The sequence below is a fragment of the Microcaecilia unicolor genome, chromosome 1 (assembly GCF_901765095.1).
Source record: "Microcaecilia unicolor chromosome 1, aMicUni1.1, whole genome shotgun sequence".
Lineage (NCBI taxonomy): Eukaryota > Metazoa > Chordata > Amphibia > Gymnophiona > Siphonopidae > Microcaecilia > Microcaecilia unicolor.
In genome coordinates, this window is record NC_044031.1 from 530,117,153 (window position 1) to 530,133,808 (window position 16,656).

Here is a 16,656-nt window from a genome sequence, read left to right on the forward strand (position 1 = left end):
GCCGAGGAGAGATGGGCGTCTTTAGCTGATAATTGAAACAAGAAAGGCGTTTTTGACGAGAATTTGATCCGCTTTATTTGGACCCTTTTTTTTCATGTCCAAGTCCCAAAACGTGCCCCAACTGACCAGATGACCACCGGAGGGAATCGGGGATGACCTCCCCTGACTCCCCCAGTGGTCACTAACCCCCTCCCACCAAAAAAAAAACCCCACTTTACAAACTTTTTTTCCCAGCCTGTATGCCAGCCTCAAATGCCGTACCCAGCAGAATGTGTTCTATCCTCTGACAGCCTTTCCCTGGTTCTGATGTAGGTCTCGGGTGAGTGTGACACCTTTTCTGTTAAGGGCACTGCAGAGTCACATCAGCAATGCATTGTGGTGGGTGTAGGGTATTGGGCTCCGTGATTCAACTAGCTTGTGTTAAATGCTCACGATGTTGGTAGTTGGTAGGCTCTGCTCCTATGGTGCTTTTCCCTCTGCTTACTGGGTCAGAGTGTGCCCTGTTTCCGTAGTCCATGAGGTAGTGGCCATTTGTGTAAGACACTTTTAGATCCCTTTCATGTGTTAGCCACGTTACAGCACTTAGTTCTTACCTTGAGTGTTGCAGAAAGAGGGCATTGTACATCATTCTGCCAGCTCTGACCTACTGCTAATCTCAGTACCAGCGAGACTCGTTGCCAGTGGGGCACAACCTCTGATCTGCAGTTAACTGTGAGTAAAGTTGCTTATTCAAATAAAGGACGTTTTCTGCGAGATTAGTCTTCAGGTGTGAACTGCTGTGCCAAGGTTATACAGCAGCAACAAATCCTGTCCCTGGAGCACTTTTAGTGGGTACTGCAGTGCACTTCAGGCAGGCAGACCCAGGCCCATCCCCTCCCCCACCCGTAACACTTGTGGTGGTAAATGGGAGGCCTCTAAAACCCACTGTACCCACATGTAGTTGCCCCCTTCACCCTTAAGAGCTATGGTAGTGTTGTACATTTGTCCCTTCCAAGACCAAATGGCTTGGATTAGGACGTTTCTGAGGTGGGCGTTTTTAGTTTCCATTATCGCAAAAAAACCCCGCCCATCTCAGAAGGGACCAAATCCATGGCATTTGGTCCGTCCAAACCGTATTTTCGAAAAGAAAGATGGATGCCCAACTTTTTCGATAATACAGTCTGTCCCGCCTCTTCACATACCCATTTTCGGACATAGACGCCCATGGAGATGGGCGTTCGCGTTCGATTATGCCCCTCAAAGTATTGCTGCTGGAACAGTGTAAAGTGTTTCCTCCCACACAGGAGCTGGGAGTTTTACCTCTGCTGCATTTCTAAGTTCAGATATATGCTGAGGAACAGAATTTCAAATCAGGAGCCTTAAATTGCTAATATTAGGACAATCTTTTTATTTAAATTTGTATGAACATCTGAAGGACTCCAGACCTGACAGTTCTTAACTCTGTTTACCAATTTTGTTTCATTAGTAGTTGATGCCAGTCATCCAGTATATTTATATCACATGGTTCACTAAAGTTATTGAGTATATTAAGGAAACCTGCTAATAAATGGAAAAATTGAGCTTCCAGCATGCTGAATCTGGCACTTTTGACAGGCAATTTAAAAAAATTACTTCACTTTTTTTTTTTGCTTGGCTGTATTTCTGATGCACTTTTGGGCTGGTTCCAGCTCAGCTGGAGTTGACTTCTATTGGGGTGCACATCATAAATCTTCATTCACAACAATTCAAAATGTTTTTCTATTTTTATAGCTTTACTACTACTACTACTTAGCATTTCTATAGCGCTGCCAGGGTTACATAGCGCTGTACAAGTTTAAACATGGGGAAGGACAGTCCCTACTCAAGGGAGCTTACAATCTAAAGGTGACAAACTATGTAGTCAGTGTAGGTATCATGAATGGGGAAGGTGGTTAGGCGCCAAAAGCAAGGGAGAAGAGATGGGCTTTGAGTAAGGACTTGAAAATGGGCAGGGAGGGCGCATGGCGTATGGGCTCGGGAAGTCTGTTCCAGGCATAAGGTGATGCGAGGCAGAAGGGGCGGAGAAGAGGTACAAGACAAGGATGCCCTCTTTCCCCATTAATATTGCTCTAGAACTTTTACTTTTAACTATCTTACAGTCTGATCATATTAAAGGTGTAGAATTGGAAAATATTACACCCAAACTTTCTGCATATGCTGACGATGTATTAATATATACTACTCCTTCATCCATCCCTCACATCCTAGATGTAATTAACAATTACTCACGAATATCTGGATACAAACTAAACCCCACTAAAACAGAAATGTTACCATTAAACATGGCCTAGATCATACCAATTCACAATGTCCCATTTTAAATGGTCGCCCACGTGCCTGAAATATCTGGGTGTATTATTTGGGTCCAATATTAATGAAACTATCAACCTCAACTCTACATACCTTTTGAATTGTGTGACGGATATGACTAATAAATGGTCTCCACTTAAACTTTCTTGGTGGGGTAGATTAGACACCATAAAGATGATGATAGCACCGAAAGTGAATTATATTTTAAGTATGTTACCGGTTATGTTACATGCCAGTACTTATAAAAATATGGAAAAAATATTGTCAAAGTTTTTGTGGTCTAATAAAGCTCCTCGTATTGCACTGAAATATCTTAAATTCCCCAAACACAATGGTGGTGTTAATTTTCCTAATTTTTTGGACTACCATAAGGCTTTCTTACTAAGACAAAGTTCTTTATGGATAACCTCAAAAGAAGAACATACTGACTCACTTTGGATAAAATGGGAAGCAAAGATCTTTAAAGCAACCCCAACACCTCTCTTACCATGGTCTTCAGTACACAATTCGGATTATAATCCCTCATATTCGCTTCTCAATCATCTTTCAACACATTGGACTCATGTGTTAAAATCTCTATCCATTCGACCACTAAGATACAACTTTGGAATAATCCAAAACTAAAAATTAATGGAATGTGTTTTGCTTGGCCTAAATGGATTGAAGCAAAAATATGGTTTCTACATCAACTATTGGATAATCACAAGTGGCTACCTTTTTCTACACTACAGGCAAAGTATATTTTACATAATCACTGCTACTTTCAATGGCTACAACTAAAACACTGCATTTCTGCAAACTTCAATATTAACTCATTAAAGGACGAAACTCCAAGTTGTCTAACATTATGTCATCAGTTGTCTAATGGGAAGAAAACGGCATCTAAATGGTAAAAAATCTTCAAAGAGCACTCTTCTCACTCTCCTTCAGCCTTACAAAACATTTGGAACAAAGAACTCAATTCTTAAATAACTGCAGAACAATGGGAAAAAATCTGGACATTACTATATAAATCATCAAAATCATCTGCTCTTACCCAATCATCATTCTACATCTTGCATAGAGCTATGTGGACACCTTACAAACTTTCCAAAATATCTAAAGAAGTCTCAAATAGATGCTGGTCTTGTAACAACCATGTAGGTACTTTAGACCACTTAATTTACCATTGTCCTATACTGGATGAGTATTGGTCTCGTATAGAGGACACTATTTCCCATATTCTAGATTTTAAGATCTCTCTAACAGACAAAATCATAATCATAGGAGAATTTGGTTTAAACACGGTAATACAACCTCAAATAGCCAAATTATTACATACATTGATTCAAGTTGCTTTAAAACTGATATGTCAAAATTGGAAGGACTTTACGAAGTTATCTTATGATATGTGGTGGAATACAGTATGTCTTTACGCTAAATATGAAAAAGCTGCTGCAGAGAAATGCGGCTCCCTTTTAGCATTCAATAAAACCTGGTCTCCTATACTCAATTACTCATCCAGTTAATATTAATTATTATAATCTATGCAAATATAAATGGGTACTAATTACATATATATGTATAATTTCTTATCTCCACCTCTAACATTTAGTAATATGCTTATTCCTATAGATATACAATACCTGTAATGAAACAGAATCAGAGATCCTAGAGTTGATGTAAACACTGTCTGTAATTCTTCCACAAGTCAGTGTACATAATCAAACTTGTTAAAACTATTATTAAGTCTCTGGTACTTAATTTCCTTTCTTTTTGTTATTTCAAAATTAATAAAAATGATTGAACTCAAAAAAAAAGAAAGGGCGGAGTCTGGAGTTAGCGGTGGTGGAGAAGGGTACAGATAGGAGTGATTTGTTCTGAGAGCTGAGGTTACGGGTGGGAACATACGGGGAGAGGAGGGTGGAGAGGTAATGGGGGGCTGCAGATTGAGTGCACTTGAAGGTCAATAGGAGAAGCTTGAACTGAATATGGTAGCGGATCGGGAGCCAGTGAAGCGACTTGAGGAGGGGGGTGATATGAGAGTTTCGGTTCACGCGGTAGATAAGACGTGCGGTGGAATTTTGGACAGATTGAAGGGGGGATAGGTGGCTAAGCGGGAGGCCAGCGAGGAGAAGGTTGCAATAGTCAAGACGAGAGGTAACGAGCGAGTGGACGGGGGTTCGGGTAGTCTGTTCAGAGAGGAATGGGCGAATTTTGCTAATATTATAGAGGAAGAAGCGACAGGTCTTAGCTGTCTGCTGGATATGGGCAGAGAAGGAGAGGGAGGAGTCGAAAATGACTCCGAGATTGTGGGCTGAAGAGGCGGGGAGGATGAGGGCGTTGTCAACAGAGACGGAAAGTGGGGGAAGAGGAGAAGAGGGTTTGGGTGGAAATACAAGGAGCTCAGTCTTTGCCATGTTCAGTTTCAGATGCCGGTTGGACATCCAGGCAGCGATGTCTGAAAGGCAGGCCGAAACTTTGGCCTGGGTTTCGACTGTGATGTCGGGAGTGGAGAGGTAAAGCTGGGTGTCATCAGCATAGAGATGGTACTGGAAACCATGTGACGAGATCAGTGAGCCCAGGGAAGAGGTGTATATCGAGAAAAGAAGCGGTCCAAGGACAGATCCTTGAGGAACCCCAACAGAGAGCAGGACGGGGGTGGAAGAAGAGCCATTGGAAAATACTCGGAAGGTGCGTTGGGAAAGATACGAAGAGAATCAGGAGAGGACGGAGCCCTGGAACCCGAAAGAGGACAGTGTGTCAAGAAGTAAATTATGATTGACGGTGTCAAAGGCGGCAGATAGGTCGATGAGGATGGAATAGTGACCTTTGGATTTGGCAAGGAACAGGTCATTGCAGACTTTAGAGAGTGCTGTTTCTGTCGAGTGTAATGGGCAAAAGCCGGATTGAAGCGGATCGAGGACGGCCTAAGAGGAGAGGAAATCAAGGCAGCGGCTGTGGACAGCGCGTTCAAGTAATTTGGAGTGGAAGGGTAGAAGAGAGATGGGGCAGTAGTTGGAGGGACAGTTGGGGTCAAGTGATGGTTTTTTGAGAAGTGGTGTGACTACAGCGTTCTTGAAGGTGTCAGGGACAGTAGCAGTGAAGAGGGAGAGGTTGAGGATGTGACAGTTTGAGGGGTTAACTGTAGGAGAGATGTTGGTAAGCAGATTGGTGGGAATGGGATCAGAGGAACAGGTGGTGCACTTAGAGGAAGAAAGAAGGCGGGCAGTTTCCTCTTCGGTGATCTCAGGGAAGGAGGAGAAGGAGGCAAGGTTAGGTTGGTTGAGGGAGTGGGTTGAGAAGTCGCAGGGAGGAGAAGGCTTGGAAGTAAATTCAAGGTTTATCTTCTGCACTTTATCGCGGAAGTAGTCAGCTAGTGTTTGAGGAGAGAGTGAGGGGGGGATGGGAGCGGAGGGCACTTTAAGTAGGGAGTTGAGGGTGGCGAAGAGGCGACGAGGGTTGGAGCCAAGCGAATTGGTTAATTGAGAATAGTATTCCTGTTTGGCAAGGAATAGGGAGGACTGGAAGGAGGATAGCATGTATTTGTAATGGGTGAAGTCTGACAGGGTGCGAGATTTCCTCCAGAGACGTTCAGCAGATCGGGTGCAGGAGCGAAGGTAACGGATGCAAGGGGTTAACCAGGGCTGAGGGTTAATGCGTTTAGTGGGGCGAGAGACAGGGTGCTAGGGTATCCAGAGCAGTGGAGAGAATTTCATTGTAGGTAGAGACAGCCGTGTCGACAGATTCAGAAGACGAAATGGAAGGGAAGAGATTGGAGATGTGAGAGGATAGGGTAGGGGGGTCGACAGCTTGGAGATTCCTGAAGGCAGTGGTTATAGTTGGGCGAGGTTGAGGGGGAGGGTGATGAAGTGTGAGGGTGATTAGGTGATGATCTGAGATAGGAAGGACTGAGGTGCAGAAATTGGAAGGTGAGCAGGAAGAGAAGAGAACGAGGTCGAGACAATGGCCATTACGGTGAGTAGGGATGGTAGAGCATAGTCGGAGGTTAAAGGAGGATGTCAGAGTGAGGAATTTAGAAGCATAGGAGTTGGATGGATTGTCAACGTGAATGTTGAAGTCACCAAGAATGAGGGATGGAGATGAGGGATCAAGAAAGACGGTGAGCCAAGCGTCGAAGTCAGTAAGGAATGAAGAGAGGGGCTTATCAGGGGGGCGGTAGATGACTGCCACTCTGAGTGGTAATGGGTAGAATAGCCGGATGGAGTGAGCTTCAAAGGACGAGAAGCAGTGAGACTGCGGTAGGGGGAGGGGTTGGAAACTACAGGAGGGCGAGAGAAGTAGCCCGATGCCTCCACCGCAGCCATCTGGGCGGGGAGTGTGGGAGAAGAGAGGCTGACGTCTCTCACAGCTGGCTGTCGGCTTTGCAGCCACTCCTCTCGCCCCTCACGTCACTGCCCCTGGAGGACGACCCCGGAGGAGCACAGCGACGTGAGAGGCGAGAGGAGTGGCTGCAGAGCCGACAGCCAATGCCTGATGGCTGCCTGCGGTGTCGCACTTGCTTTTTTAAAACATTTCCAGTTGTTTTGTTTTTGTAGCGGCCACTGCTGCTCAACAGGAGAAGCAGCAGGGCCGGAAATGGGAGCTGGCGCCGCATGAGTAGTAGCGAGGGGGCCTGAAACTGGGAGGGAGGGAGGCCCTGAAACTTGGAGGGGGGACCCTGAAACTTGGAGGGAGGGGGGACCCTGGCACACACTCTCTCTGTCACACACACACACACTCGCACATTCACTCTTTCTCACACAGTCACTCTCACACACACTCTCTCAAACATACACACTCCGAGGAAAACCTTGCTAGCCCCCGTTTCATTACATACAGAAACGGGCCTTTTTTTTACTAGTCTGTCTATATTTTCCAGTTGCTTCTTTATTTGTTGATAATTTTGGAAGGTTTTTTTTTCTGTTGTAAGGAAGGTTTACTATTTAGTTCAACTACTCTTGGATACAACATATACTAAGTGAGGCAGGGGCTGCCTGTCTGATATCATTGTCTTCAGTTTGGGTATCCCTGTCTCCACCTGCTGGTAGACGGATACAACCCACCAGTTCACGGATTCATCTGCTGCGACTAGTGGAAAGAAAATTATCAGGTAAGACATAATTTTACCTTCTCCACCCTACCCTTCTGCTATCTAAGGTCTCTTCAAGTATGTGTAAGAAGTACTTTTTCCTGAAATCCATTTACGTACCCACTCCATTTCTTGCTTTTCTTATACATAATCCCCTGAATTCTATAATAGTCACTAAAAATTGCGCATGTAAATTTGGACACGTGCCCAATTTGCATGTGCAATTTAATCGAATAACAAGTGAATTAGCGTGATAATTAACAAGCAATTGGTGCTAATTGGATTTAATTAAAATTTACATTCACAAATTGTCACGTTCCTCACCTGTTCGGCGCTCCTCCAGACTGGCTTGGGCCACGGGTTCCTCAGGGCTGAGGATCAGGCTTAGGAAGGTCTGTTTCAGTTTCTGTTTCCTAAGTCTGGCAGCCGTCATCTAGCTTGAAGCAAGACCACGGCCATCTTGGTTGACTCAGGGGAATCAGCCATGTTTTGGTTTCCTAGTCCAGCAGCCATCATTCGGCTTGGAGCAAGGACAGCAGCCATCTTGGCTAGCTCAGGAGGGGGCAGCCATCTTGTTTACGAGAACAGGAAGGAAGCCCATATTTGGGCGCTGTGCTACTCTGCTGATGGGGGCAGTCATCTTGGAACAGCTGCACATGGTTGAGCCTAATCCCTGCACTATTTAAAGCCCTGTTGCCAGGCCTTCCATGCTTCGGCTTCTATTCGCGTAGAGGTTGTGGTCTTCATCTGTTCCAGTGTTTTCCTGTGTTCCTGACCTTGGATTGCTTACTGACCACACGTTGTGTTGCTGCCTGCCTTGACCTTGGACTGTTTACTGACTATTCTTTGCTCTGCCATTTATGGGCTCTGGACTGTGTTTGTTTGCCCACCTGTCTGGTCAGTGGTCGTGCAACCCCGCTTGTTCCAGAAGTCCTGCCGGCCACTCGAACCCAGGGGCTCAACTCCTGGGGGGCATTGGTTAAGTGCAGGTGAAGCTAGGGGTTGTCTGGCTGCCTGACCAAGTGCGGTGTCACTCCATCTTCGCCATGCTCAGTCGGGGCACAAGGGCTCACACATCCCCAGTCATAACACAAATTTATTTATGTATGTATTCATTCATGGCATTTGTACCCCACATTAGCCTGAAATAGACTCAAGTTTAATGTGACTTACAAACAATAAAGTGAATAAAACATAATAATGTACAGAATATAACACAAATTACAATAAGTTCAACAAGCAAATTAATACATGTGCAGTAAGTAACCAGGGGTTTAGAGTATCTCAAGGACAAACAATTAAGGGTGGATAGGTGAGATCATAATTAGGCAGGACTAGATGGGAAGTGAGAATGGGAAATGGGATTTAGGTGTGGGATCCAAGCTTAGGTTCCAAAAAGAGGGCGCAGCCATGGGAGAGTCATGGGAGAATCTGGCGTTCCTTTAATTTAAGCATGTTGTTATAGAATAAAGGGGATCCATACCTAATTTAGGCACAGGAATTTACAGCAAGGTTTCATTGGTGTAAATGGTGACGCCTAAATGCAGTTGTGGTTTCTGGTACTAAGTGCTATTCTATAAATGGTGTCTAAATTTAAGCACTGTTTATAGGATAGCGCTAACTGCAATTGTTTTTTCAGGGGCTGATGTTTTTTAGGCACTATTTATAGAATTTATTCCAGTGTTTCTGGAACAAAGATTCAGTTCCTTTATTTGTACCCAATGAGATAAATTGGGTTATGTATTCAATTAAACTGCATCTCCTTTTTTTTCCAACTTTAATTCTTTATTATTTGAAACAAGCAGAAGGCAAGCTACAGCAATGGAGAAGAATAAGAGTATAAAATATAAAGCAGGGGGCCTAAACTGCCCCCCCCCAGCATAGCCAAACCAAACATCACTAATAAAACAATGGAGAAAAAGACACCAAACCTATGCAATCAGTTATCCTGTAGAACCCTCAACCCCCTACCCCAAGCATCCCCCCATCCTGCAGCACATGTCCCCTGCAAGCACAGCCCTCACCCCTTGCCCCTGAATCCCACCATCCCGGATAAAATTCTTGACTAGTCTTGTGCCTGTCGAACGAACAGTCCTTTACGTAATGCTGTAAGTCACGCCATTTCTTCAAGAAACAACACTTTCAAGTGTCAGTCTTGCACAGTAAGTCCAATTCGCTTCTTCCAATGAGCAGCCAGTCCCAAATGTTGAATCTTTTGTTGCCACCAAGACCCCACCAAATTCGCCAAGCCCAATAAACAAAGTTGAGGAGAGTTTAAAAAACCCTACCCAATGCTTTAGTCAACTCCCGTCCTAGTTTCTTCCAAAAAAATCTGTAGTAAATCACAAGTCCCACCATATAATGAAAAAGTACCCACTGCTTTCTCACATCACTAACATCGATCTGACACCATAGGATAAATGGAATGCAGACAGGAGGCAGTGAGATACCAGTGAGTCAGAACTTTATAAGCATTTTCTTGTACCAAAACGCAAATAGAAGCTTGTGTCACCCCTCAAAAATATTGATATAAGACAGAAAGGGAACGTGGATGCCTCCTCAAGGCTAACCACAAGTTCTCAAAATGTTCCCTCTCCAGAGGATTAGACACAGCCAGCCCTGAACAGACAAAAAATTTGGATTTGCAAATAGGGAAAAAAAATTCCTTCGCTGAAAGTCCCTTAGTCTGACAGAGAATACTGAACAGGAGTACCATCCTCCCTCTCAAACAGATCCTGAAATCATACCATTCCCACCCTGTCCCATCACTAAAAAAAAAAGCCCCTGAAGCTGCCGTCCACCAAAGGAAGGTTCCCAACGCATAGGAGCTAAGGTCGAAACCTGCCACCTCGCCAGGATGAGCAGGTAGACGCAGAAATGATAAAAGAAATCAGAGAATCAAACAAAATGGGCAATGTGATAATAATGGGTGACTTCAATTATCTAAATATAGACTGGGACATGCTAGAGAGGTACAATTCCTTGATGAAATCAAGGAGAGCTTTATGGAGCAGCTGTTGCAGAAGCCAACAAGAGAAGGAAAAATTCTAGACTTGGTCCTTAGTGGAGCGCTTGATCTGGTAAGGGACGTTGTGGTACTGGGGCCGCTTGATAACAGTGATCATAATATGATCAGTTTTAATATCAACCTTGAAGTAACTATACACAGGAAGTCAAATACATTAGCGTTTAACTTTAAAAAAGGAGACTGATAAAATGAGAAGAACGGTTAAAAAAAACTTGGGGGGGGGGGGGGGCAACTGAGAGGGTAAAAACTGTACAACAGGCATGGACGCTGTTCAAAAATACCATTCTGGAGGCCCAGGCCAAACATATTCCGCGAATTAGAAAAGAAAGACGGAATTCCAAAAGACAGCCGGCATGGTTGAAAAGTGAAGTGAAGGAAGCTATTAGGGCTAAAAGAAACGCCTTCAGAAAATGGAAGAAGGAACCATCTGAAAATAACAAGAAGCAGCATAAGGAGTGTCAAAGCAAATGCAAGGAGCAGATGAAGAAGGCCAAGAGGGACTACAAAAAAAAGATAGCATTAGAGGCAAAAAACATAGCAATAATTCCTTTGGTTATCTTTCCAAAAATACTACTGCTACCAACAGTGCTAGCAGGGCCAGATCTCTACAAAGACCTCTACAGATAGCATAACTTCTTTTCCCCTTAGACTAAGTTATAGGATGAAAAAGTGACTTGTTCGCCTTGTGCGTCAGTTCTTGGGCCATTTTATATTACACTACTAGTCTGCCATATAATTTGGAAAATATAACTATTGTTTAACAGCTAGTCTTGTTGTATGAAGTGAAGAATGAAAAAATGGTGGTTTAATAGAATGCAATATTTTTCTAATGCTCAGGCTAAAAGAGTTGGTTTTGAAAGAAAGGAATGCTAAAGTGAAGCTTGAAAGTCTTGTGCATCATTTGAGAGATGAAACTGAAAGACTTGGTAATGAGCTCACTCAGGTGAGAAGTAAAGAAGAGGAGCAGCAGAAGGCTCTAAGAAGTCTGGAAGAAACCTTATCAAAAATGGATACTCAAAGAGTACAGCAACAAGCCACAGAGGTATTGTTTATTTTAAAAGGGAGATATATGAGAATATAGTGGGTCTTGTCTATTAAAATCTCCAGAAAGGTCATTGGGGGTTCTCCTTGTGATTGTTTTTTCCTTTGGGTGTATATGTCTCTCAGAAGAGCTTTCTCATTTGTAAAGTTCCTTTCTTTGAAGACAAGTAGATTCACTGAGTCTCACAAGTGGATCACTGCAGTTGGCACTGAAGAGACAGGTTCTTACAGAGCTTTCTGGAAAGGCCTAAAGGCCTTTACTGTACCAAGTTCTTATGCTGCTGTGGCTTTCAGCTTCCCTTACTTTTTCTATCCATTAAGGTTGCCTGATGCACTTTGCCCTCCACATGTCAAAACACATAACTGGGGGCCTACTGAAATGTAATTTTATGATGATGCCTTGGCAGGAAAGACATAGGCACACAAGTTGTGCCTGCGTTATAAAGGCACCCTTGATATCTCTATGTTTCTGTTAACTTTTATCTTCACCTCGGACCTCAGCGATGTCGCTTGTCAATATCGGTAGATTTCTTCATTGGCAAGTCTTATGCCCCACCTCGTCATTGGCCACGTAGGAGTAAGAATACTATAGTATGGAGCCTTATTAATACCCAGTGGTTTTAGGGAAGCTTGCCAGATGCCCTTGGCCTGGATTGGCCGCTATCTTGGACAGGATGCTGGGCTCGATGGACCCTTGGTCTTTTCCCAGTGTGGCATTACTTATGTACTTATGTAGAGGATTGCCTTGATACAGCTTTGGTTGGTGAAACATAGTCTATATCAGACGATATTCTCCTGGGTTAAACCATACTCATAAAGATAAAAAGATGAGTATAGTTGTTATTCTATATGCAAAGTTTTAATAGAGATGGATTAAAATTGAAAGGTTCTTAAAAAGATTATGGAAAGTTACATAAATATTCTTACACCTACGTGGCCAATGACGAGTTGGGGGCATAAGACTTGTCAATGAAGAAATCTACCGATACTGACAAGCGGCACCGCTGAGGTCTGAGGTGAAGATAAAGTTAACAGAGGCATAGAGATATCAAAGGTGTGGTATCTTTGGATGTTTCTGAAAACTGTTTTATGGTTTTTCATTTAGCCTATCCTCGACCCTTGAGTTTTTATAAAATACTTGGCCTATGGAGCTGCAGCTCTCAGAAAACAAGGCAGCTGTTTCTTCCTATAACTAGATGACTGCATCACCCACTTTGCTATGCAGTGTTTTGTAAGCACCACCATAGACATACTTTAACATCTGGGCTTCTTTATCGATGTAAAAAAGTCCATACAAAGTCCAGCTCAAACTTTTACAGTTCATCAGGACTTGTCTAGAAACAATGGAAGCAAAGGCAATTTTGCCAGAGGACAGATTACAGACCCTGCAACATATCACCACCATGGTAATGTGCAGACATACTACCTCGGTCCATACACTTCTGTGACTCCTAGGGCACTTGCAGGCTTATTTTCGAAAGAGAAGGGCGCCCATCTTTCGACACAAATCGGGAGATAGGCGTCCTCCCAGGGTCGCCCAAATCGGCATAATCGAAAGCCGATGTTGGGTGTCCTCAACTGCTTTCCGTCGCAAGGACGACCAAAGTTCATGGGGGCGTGTCGGAAGCATAGCGAAGGCGGGACTGGGGCGTGCTTAACACATGGGCGGCCTCGGCCAATAATGGAAAAAAGAAGGGTGTCCCTGACGAGCACTTGGACAACTTTACTTGTTCCATTTTTTCTTGCGACCAAGCCTCAAAAAGGTGCCTGAACTGACCAGATGACCACCGGAGGAAATCGGGGATAACCTCCCATTACTCCCCCAGTGGTCACTAACCCCCTTTCACCCTAAAAAAAGAACTCAGCTTCTATGCCAGCCTCAAATGTCATACCCAGCTTCCTGACAGCAGGTCCCTGGAGCAGTTTTAGTGGGTGCAGTGCACTTCAGGCAAGTGGACCCAGGCCCATCCCCTCCCTACCTGTTACACTTATGGTGGTAAACGTGAGCCCTTCAAAACCCACCAGAAACCCACTGTACCCACATCTAGGTGCCCCCTTCACCCCTTAGGGCTATGGTAGTGTTTCTGAAGTCCACTGCAGTGCCCCCTAGGGTGCCCGGTTGGTGTCCTGGCATGTGAGGGGGACCAGTGCACTACTCATGCTGGCTCCTCCCACGACCAAATGGCTTGGATTTGTACGTTTCTGAGATGGGCGTCCTCAGTTTCCATTGTCGCCGAAAACCGGGAACGACCATCTCTGAGGTCGACCTAAATGTGGAGATTTGGGCATCCCCGACCGTATTATCGAAATGAAAGATGGACACCCATCTTGTTTCAATAATACGGGTTTCCCCGCCCCATCTTGGGAAGGTAAGGGGAGCGATTCCATATGATTCATCTCTTTTGGCGAGCAGAGCTGTCTCATCTTATTGATGAGGTTACTAAGGCCATTTGTATACTGTGAACTTCAGCTGCAGACTCCGTTGAAGGGGATCTGCTGCTGGAGGGGTTCACTGGGTCCCCTTAGCATTTTCCTTTGCATAAGACGCTTATTTGCATGATGATGACAAGAGTGGGAAGATCTAGATGGTCCCCTTAGATGTGCCAGGACTCTGGATCACCTTTGCTCTGGAGGAGTTTGAAAGGAATTGTTTTTTTCCTAGGGTGGACATTGTGGTCACAGTGGTCCCCAAAGTGAATACTTTGCCAGTCCCGGGGGGGGGGGGGGGGGGTTCAGCTTTGAAGCAGCTCCATGACAAGAAGGTGGAGCAGCAGCTCTGCCTGGTCTTTTTTGTGGGGATGTCCAGTATTCAGTCCATCTTGTGTAGTGCGTATGTGGCAAGGGCCAGTCATTGGCTTATTTGTTTACTTCTCACTGCTGTCAAATGCTAAGACGGTGGTCAGCTTTGGGTCCTGACAATTTTGGATACCAGATGGTCAGCAGTGGGCATAGAGGAAAGCAGCTGTGGTGTTGGTGCTATGGTTTTGGGCAGGTGGAATTTAATGTGTGGATTCTGGAACTTACATAGCTTCCTTGACCATTACCTTTTTCACCTCTTTGATCTCCTAATGATGGAACATGGCCTTCATATAAGCTCTGTCCATTTCTTGGGTATGGCTGATTCTTATTTCATTAGCAGGGCCTGGGAAATTCCACCTTTTCTGCTACCACTACAGTTGTGACATGACCTACAGTTGGGCAGAAATAAAGCTTTATGGGCCTGGTGCTGCCATGGAAAGAATGCACAGTAGGCCAGAAAAATAGGGATCGGGTCTGGCTCATAGTCCGTAGTTTGGGGATCATATACCAAATGGATTTTGCTTTTTATTGTTTATGGTGAAAATTCTTAATACGTAGGCCTCACAATAATGTAATAGATGATGACAGACAATAACAAATTCAACCAACCAGACTACCCATTTATTTATGTACACATGTGCTGGCTGCCAGCCATAAAGCACAATAGAAGCAGGCTTCCATATCTACTACTACTACTTATCACTTCTATTGCCCAGAGACCCAGCCCCCATAGATTAGGTTATGTGAAGGCTTTTTCTTTGTCTTGGACTTCTAATTATTACAAAAGAAATGATTAATTTGAAAGGAAAGGTTTCCCTGAAGAATTAAAAAAAATTTTATATATATTTTGTACAGATGAAACGAATCCAGGATTCTGAGCTGAAAGCCTCAGCTGCTCAGAGAGAAGCAGATTTACTCCGAATATCTGTTAAACAATATAAAGAGAAGGTACAGCAACTTCAAGAACTGTTTTCATCAAGAGAGCAAGCACACAGGTATTACACATAAGTCTTTGGTGCTGTGCCAGCATGGTCCTGGATCTCCTGCTCTTGGGTATTGGGGGGGTGGGGTGTAGGGGAGGGCTTCAGAACTTCAGTTTCCTGGACAAGGGTGAACTGTTGCATCCAGGAATATGTTGGCAAAGCACTATAAACTCTATCTCCATAAATGTGAGTTTTTGCATTTCTGATCTAGGAGCTACATTTCCAGTCTTACAAAACCAGGGTAAACAGTGAGATAACCAGGTATGAGACCCCTGAGTTATGAGACCTCTGATTTAGATTCCCTGAGCCAGAAGGACTGCCCCAGGACCTCTAACACAGAGATTAGAGCAGTGGTTCCCAAACCTGGTCCTGGAGGCACCCCAGCCAATCAGGTTTTCAGGATATCCACAATGAATATTCATGAGAGAGATTTGGATGCACTGCCTCCTCAGCATGTCAGTCTCTCATGGATATTTATTGTGGGTATCCTGAAAACATAACTGGCTGGGGTGCCTCCAGGTTTTGGAACCTCCTATCTATCACAAACCTCCTATTCTAGCCTTCCTAACTACTGATCCCTCCATCCCCAATAGATTCCGACACTGAGCTCACCCATCCACTGATCCTCCAAATCTTGTGGGTATGGTAGTGTTTGACGAGCATATGGATACTTTAATGGGTTGGGGAGGGTGCTCAATGAAGTGAAATAGTGGTTTGAGGTCTCAGTGGGTGAAGAGCACCACAGAGACCCTCAAACCATTAATGTACCTTACTGACCCTTAGTATATTTGGGGATTCAGTGGGTAGGTGGATTGAATGGGAGGGCTTAGTGGATGGGAAGGTTAGAGTTGCTCTTTGCTGTAGCTTGGGAATCCTAGGCTCTACCAGAGTGCCATCAGTTTTTTGACATTCAAAATGGTAGTAAAATTAGTGTGTGTAGGTTATGTTTACTTGACTACTGATGTTGGTTCACTTGTATTTTTAATCACTTCCACTGGATGTTCCCTGACTTCCTTGCCTTTTGTTGGATATCTGTAGATGGTGTTGGGTGCGGGAGGGGGGGGGGGAAGCTTGAAACATTATTGATGGTGTATGGGTGCAGGGGGCTAGCAAAAAGGTGGATGTTATATGTGGGTGCAGGAAGGGGGCTGGAAAAAGGTGGATGACTTCGGTGCTAGGAAAATAAGGATGGTATCTGTTTACAGGGAAGGGGGCTGTAATAAATGCCTGAACCCTGCAACACAACGAAACCAAAGCTCATAATGTTCACTACCTAACTCTTCCTCTCTACGATTCTCTAATGTGCCTGTAACACATGAACCTAACACATGAACCTTATTCGATCACAACATCATTTTGTAATTGTTTCTCTACTGGAGTTGGCGAACGCCTTTACGGTATTATGT

At 44.3% G+C, this 16,656-nt stretch overlaps 1 protein-coding gene across 1 annotated transcript in view; it reads left to right on the top strand.

The window, feature by feature from the left end:
* Window positions 1-16,656, top strand: part of LRRCC1 (leucine rich repeat and coiled-coil centrosomal protein 1) — a 154,074-nt gene that overhangs the window by 57,168 nt on the left and 80,250 nt on the right. Inside the window, exons 10-11 of the mRNA XM_030216082.1 lie at window positions 11,265-11,469; window positions 15,123-15,262. Of these exons, the coding sequence (XP_030071942.1) occupies window positions 11,265-11,469; window positions 15,123-15,262 (345 nt within the window). The remainder of the gene's footprint in view (window positions 1-11,264; window positions 11,470-15,122; window positions 15,263-16,656) is intronic.